The sequence below is a fragment of the Mirounga angustirostris genome, unplaced genomic scaffold, assembly GCF_029215605.1.
Source record: "Mirounga angustirostris isolate CCGP_5_RB_7025 unplaced genomic scaffold, mMirAng1.0.hap1 SCAF_16, whole genome shotgun sequence".
In the NCBI taxonomy this organism is placed as follows: domain Eukaryota; kingdom Metazoa; phylum Chordata; class Mammalia; order Carnivora; family Phocidae; genus Mirounga; species Mirounga angustirostris.
Genome location: NW_026991724.1, coordinates 48,576,293 through 48,582,292, shown reverse-complemented (window position 1 = coordinate 48,582,292; position 6,000 = coordinate 48,576,293). Strand labels below are relative to the sequence as shown.

The 6,000-nt window shown below is 50.4% G+C and overlaps 1 protein-coding gene across 1 annotated transcript; it reads left to right on the top strand.

The window, feature by feature from the left end:
• Positions 1-708: 708 nt before the first annotated feature.
• DMRTC2 (DMRT like family C2) lies at positions 709-4,391 on the top strand. The gene is made up of 8 exons (XM_045890393.2): positions 709-932; positions 1,019-1,176; positions 1,462-1,538; positions 1,801-1,984; positions 2,139-2,265; positions 2,997-3,057; positions 3,212-3,386; positions 4,279-4,391. The coding sequence occupies exons 1-8, from the start codon at positions 709-711 to the stop codon at positions 4,389-4,391; spliced, it is 1,119 nt and encodes a 372-aa protein (XP_045746349.1).
• The last annotated feature ends 1,609 nt before the right edge of the window (positions 4,392-6,000 follow it).

Genomic DNA, 6,000 nt, shown 5'->3' with positions numbered 1-6,000 from the left:
GGAGGGCATATGGGTGCAGGAGGGGAATCTGTGCCATGAGGAGGGGGCCTGCGGCCGGGATCGGGGCCTGGCATCTGGAAGGGGCTCAGTAAACGTTTGTTGAGTGAATGAAAATAATTCTTGAAAGTGGGGCAAGGAATCCGTGAGAATAAAGTAATCGCGGGGGCGGGGAGAGGCGGCAAGAGAGTGTTCTGATTTCAAAGGGGAGCAAAGGGTACGTTGGCTTGCAGGAGGTACATGACGCTACGAACTGGACGGGGAGCATAAACGTAGGTGTAGGAACTGGATAAATGCACGAGGGAAGGTTGGTGGTTGCTGAAGACGATGGCAGGAAGAACTATCAGAACAGGGTGTTGGGGAAAAAGGGGTGTAGAATCCCTTGGGGGGCCTGTGGCTGCACGGGTAGGAGCATGGGACTTGTGCAGGAGAAAGCACAGGCCAGCAGCTGAGAACAATGTTTGGTTCAAAGAACACATAAGAAGGGAGGGAGGAGAGGGGAGCCGGGGAAGAAGGCGAGCCTTCTGGGAAGGAGGACGCCCGAGGAAGGCGTTGGGGTGAAGGAGGGAGAAAGCTGGGGAGGGGGGTGAAAGCTGAGTCCACAGACGTGTGCCGTGGAAACCCCTTGAGGTGTGGCTTCCCAGGGACAGGAGGGCTGGTCAGGAGAGGGCCCTGTGGCCACCCTGACCTTCCACTCCTGCCTCCAGATCCATGGAAGCCAACGAAGTGCCCACTTCCCACCACTGTGCTTCTGATTCTGCCACAGGGGGTGAGACCAGAGCCCCCCCAGGCACTGAGCTTATCCCCAGGAGAGCTGTCAGTCGCTCTCCAACCTGTGCCCGCTGCCGAAACCACGGCGTCACTGCCCACCTCAAGGGCCACAAGCGCCTGTGCCTCTTTCAGGCTTGCGAGTGTCACAAATGTGTCCTCATCTTGTGAGTATGAACGAGATCCAGGGAAGGGAGGAGGATGGGCCTCATCTAAAGCGAGGCTGACTTTTGACCCGCAACCCCCGTTTTAGGGAGCGCCGGAGGGTCATGGCTGCCCAGGTGGCCTTGCGTAGGCAACAGGAGGCACAGCTAAAGAGGCATCTGGCTCAGGGACTGATGAGGAGAGGGGAGGCTCCTCCCAAAGCTCCTAGCCATGCCAAGAAGGGAGCCACTCGACCAGGGGTCCCCCGTGAGTGTCTGGCTAGGGATGGGGCAGGGTTTGGGGTGGAGAAAGCCTAAGTAGGAAAGAGTCCCAGACCCGCCATTGGAATTGGTGTGTGACCTGGGGCAAAGTGTTTCTACTCTCTGGGCAGCCTCAGTCTCTCCAACTTCAAAATGCAGTCAGGTGTTGGGAGGATGTAGTGAGATCCATGGGTAGAAAAAGGCCACAGGAAGATAAGAACTCACTTTGCAGTTGGAGTGGAATGGGGGTCAGGAGAAAGGGCTCATCAGAGCTCTCTGTGGTCCCTCACAGCTGGAAAGGAGAACATAGCACCCCCGCCTCAGACACCCCATGGGGCAGTCCCACTGGCACTGACACCTCCTGGGAAGGTAAGGAGAACCTGGGCCCTGGGGGAGTGAATCCTATACCAGCCCCTGCCCAGCCCCCTTCCTCTGTGCCCTCAACACTTGGGTTCTACATCTAGTCCTGATTTGCATTATCATCCTGGGCAAATCATCTCTTCTATGGGTAAAAAATGAGAGGGTGGCCATGCCAAGTCTAAAGTTTTGAGGTCCTGCCCCCATCCTGGAACATACTCGTTCTTTCCCCAGCCTCGTTCCTGACTCCAGCTTGTGCTCTCTGCCCTTGCAGGATAACTCCCGGGGGCCTCTGCTGCTCAGCCGTCCCCCAGAAGCCTTGCCTTTGTCCTGGACTCCAGTGCCTCCGGGCTCTTGGGCTCCTGGACACTGGCTGCCTCCAGGCTTTTCCATGCCACCTCCTGTGGTATGCCACTTGCTATGCCAAGAACCTACAGTCCCTCTGCATCCCTTTCCTGGTAAGATGAATTCAACACTTTGATTAAACAGATATTTGAATGCCATTGAACCGCTGTGTCAGAAAGAGAAGAGGAAGAGGATACAGGGTAGGAAGGAAGATGGAAGCCATGACTTTAACCCCTGTACACTCCTGCATGCTCTTACCCTCATTAGGCTTTGACCCTGGCACTTCCCTCCGGCTGCCCACTCACGGGCCCCTCCCAACCTGCGCAGGATCTCGTCCGATACTGACGGCTCCTCTTTCTGGAGAATCCCAAGGGCCCTCTGCACTGCCCCGCGCGTGAGTAGGGAGGGAAGGATATGTGTCTATAATGTGCCTAATCCCGTCCTGGACACCACAGTAGATGATAGAGAACACAAGGTCTCAGACTAATGCGTGAAGAGAAGCTCTCCTAGCTCTGCCATTGCCTGACTGGGAACCTTTGTACAAGTATCTTTACCTCTCTGAACCTGGTTTTCGTTCAGTAAGTTGGAGATACAATTACCTTCTTTTTGCTTTGTCATGAGAATTAGTGATAATGTACAGAATACATCCTAGCAGAGGCCCTGGTCTTGGACAAATAGTGGCTATTAAATTCTCTTAAACAGATAAAATGGAATCAAATTGCCTGCTGAAAGGGTGGCGTGGGGCGTGATGGTGAGAGCCTCAGAGGCCTACAATAGAGGCAAGAGGCCTTTTGAGAAAGCTGCTCCTCAAATTCCATGGGGATTGGGGATCTAGGGGAGGGAAACTAGACTCTAGTAGGGCAGGAACAGCCATCCCAGTCCCTCTTGCTGTTTGATATATTTTTTAAAAATTGACACCAGTGACTCCCCATAATTGTCACAGTAGCTCTGGGGGAAAGAAGCTGGCAGGGATTTTCATTTTATAGCAAACAAAGCAGGCCAAGACAGGGGAAGGGACTTGCCCAAGTCCGCAAAGCCTAATGGCCCAGCAGGCATCCAGACTCCCATGTGTGCGTGTCTCTCCATGTGTTTAATCCCCTTGGCATCTTCTCTTCTTGCTTCTAGATGCTCTACTCTGATACTCCAGCCCTGTGGCACCCCAGACCCTCTTCTGCTGCAGCCACAGGTCCTGGGAAAGAAGTGGGATCCAGGACCCTGGGAGGAAATTGAGCCTGGGGAAGGGATGATAGGGGGTAGTGAAGTAACCAGGGGCTGAGAGAGTACTTGGAGGGTGGGCAGAGTGGGGATTCCCAGTCTGTTTCTTTCCTTTTCTTTTGCAGGCCCCCGGAGCTTCTCGCCTGGCCTGGACCTCTGCCTCCTCAGAGCGGCAGCTGCAGCGTGAGGCAGCTGAGGCTCTTGTGGATCTGAAAGATTCTTCCCAGGCTCCCCGCCTGACCTCTTCTGTTCCCCCCAACCCTGCCTGGATCTCCCTGCTCCACCCCTGTGGCCCACCAGGTAACCTGTTCCCTGAAAGAAGATGGAATAGGGATGGTTGGAAAATGGAGGTACCAGAGTAAGTAGGGACTAACCAAGATCGGGGTCAGCAGATTGATCATCTTCAGACCCAGGCTTCAGGCTTCTCAACCTAGTTCCTGGAATTGGAATTGAGAGTTGTTTGGTGAATTAGTTTTATTAATTTTGTGCTCAAAAGCAAATGTCCGGTGCCCTTATGTCAAGGAAAAGGAGGCCCTGAGAGAAGCAGGGACTTGCCCAAGGGCATATGGCAAGACTGGCAGAGCCTGATCTCCTGACTCCAGCCTAAGGCTCCCTCTCTAGACCCAAGCTGCCTGCTGCAGATCTGATAACTGCCTTCAAGGAGCTTCCATTCTACTTGGGAAAACAGAATGTCTTCACAAAGCTCAGTGACAAACCGGGAAAGAACTAGAGGAATCTTGAGGAATGAGACCTATGGGGACAGAGAGGGAAGGCCCGAGGAGTCTCCTGTCCAAGATGGCGGATTGGGCATGGTGTGTGGGTGAGGAAACCTGCCTGGAAGAACTGCTGGAACAGAAGGAGATGAGGCTGGAGAGACTTCCGATCACGGAGGTCTGGCATGCCAAGCTTAGGAGTCCAGACCAACAACTGTGCATGAAAGGGAGCCAGGGAATATTTCTGACCTAGGCAGGGACATATTCAGAGACCCTGAGCTTTAGAAGTCAGGTGTGGTGGCTGTGATGGAGGGATTAAAAGAGACAAGACTGAAGGTGGGAAAATCAGTGAGGGGGAAGTGTTTGCTATAATCCAGGTGAGTAAGGCTGAGGCCTGGATTGGATGGGGTAAAAAGAGGGGGTTGCTGGGAGAGGACAGGGATATGACCTAGTCCTACCCCTTTCCTTCCTGCTTATAGCTCCCGCTGGAGGAAGAGGATTCCAGCCTGTTGGCCCCTCTCTCCGACCCAGCCCAGCCCCCTCTGTGGCTCTGCATATTGGGCGTCTGGGCTCTATCTCCCTCCTAAGCTAGAAGCCCAGAGATGGAGGCCTTGCTGGGGCAAGAAGCAACAGCCTGCGGGCACTGCATATTTGGTATTTTACTTCCGGATTTATGCATGGAATTTAATGTAGTACAAGCTTCCGGCTTTTCTTTCCTTTTCTTTTCTTTTTTCCCTTTTTTAAGCTTTCAGGTGCTTTGTTAGCTTTTGGTTCATTTTGTAGTGTGGGCATTTCCTTGAATGAAAGTGGTATTCTCTTACTCACTTGGATCCTGGCACCTTTTTAAAATCCCCAACAAAGTGAGAGTTGTGCAGTTTAAGCTAACCAGTATCTAAATAGGTTTTTGCATGAGTTCATGTTCCAGAATATTTATTTGACATATGATCCTGTACATAGCTGTGCACTCATGTCTGTCTCCATGCATGCAAAAACAGGAGAGTATTTTCATTTTGTGTCTACCTTCGGGTGAGTAACTGGGAAATAAACCTTTGTTGTTTTAAGCCACTGAGATTTGGGGATTGTTTGTTGCTGCAGCCTAACCTAGTCTATCCTGACACAAAGGACTTGTTCAATTCACTTTCTGATAACTACCACAAATAAATACAAACTTGGATTTCTTAGAGCCAAGTAGGAAAGGTTGGTAGAGGAAGATAGTGGGAGATCCACTGATTCAACAGTGAAGTGCCTGCATGCCAGGCCTAGACCATTCCCAGCTGTCAGAGGGCTACAGACTGAAACACATACAGGGCCAAGCACATCATATAAATGAGTAAAGAAAGCTGGATGAGCCCTAGAAAACTGAGAATGCATGCCCTGCCTAAGGGGACAGCCTCCTTTGCATTAGTGGGCTGTCACCAGGCAGGAAAGTGGCTATTGCCACAACTTCTGATTCTTTAAGAGAAGCTGGAAAACTGAATCTCTACGTAGAACATCTTAATTTTCAAATAATGGCTCAGTTTTCTTCTTTAAATCCTATGTGAGCCAAACAAAACATTATCTTCAGGCCAGCATTGGCCAATAGAATGCCAATTTAATGCTAACCTAATGTAACATTTTTCAAATGGGGAAACTGAGCCCAAAGAGAATAGGAAGAATCAAGTTATCAAGGGTTTTTATCAAGGGTATATCAAGGGTTTTTCCTGAACTAGGGAGATTTATGTGTCTAAGTTTTGAAGGACCTACACGAGGTAAGAGACCATTATTATCATTTATTGAGTATCCCACTGTATGTGATTCACATATATCCTCACAGCAACTCTGTAAACCATGCATGCTTACTCCCATTTTACAAATAAATAACAAGTTTAAAGAGATAAAGTGACTTGCCCAACTATTTTAGGGAAAATTTCTAGGCAAATACAGGGGGAAGTTTCCCTCTTCTTGTCAAGTCCCAAATCAATTACTAGGTAATTTTTACAAAACAGAGTGAAAGATTTTGAGCTCCAGGAGACAGGCATGAGCCCAAGGGTTTTTCAAAAAGTCTTTTATTTTTCTACTCAAGGTATCCTTAAGTGATAATCAGATCTTATCTGCATTTGTTTCATAGTCCCCTGCTGTCAAGTCCTCCTTGAACCGTTCCACATATATGAAGGGCAGAGGGAGAGGGAGAAGCAGGCTTGATCCCACAACCCTGGGATCAT

Coding starts and splice junctions, on each gene's coding strand:
- DMRTC2 (XM_045890393.2), top strand. CDS start 709: ATGGAAGCCAACGAAGTGCCCACTTCCCACCACTGTGCTTCTGATTCT. Junction 1,177..1,461: donor CACTCGACCAGGGGTCCCCC/GTGAGTGTCTGG, acceptor GGTCCCTCACAG/CTGGAAAGGAGAACATAGCA. Junction 3,058..3,211: donor CTCTTCTGCTGCAGCCACAG/GTCCTGGGAAAG, acceptor TTTCTTTTGCAG/GCCCCCGGAGCTTCTCGCCT.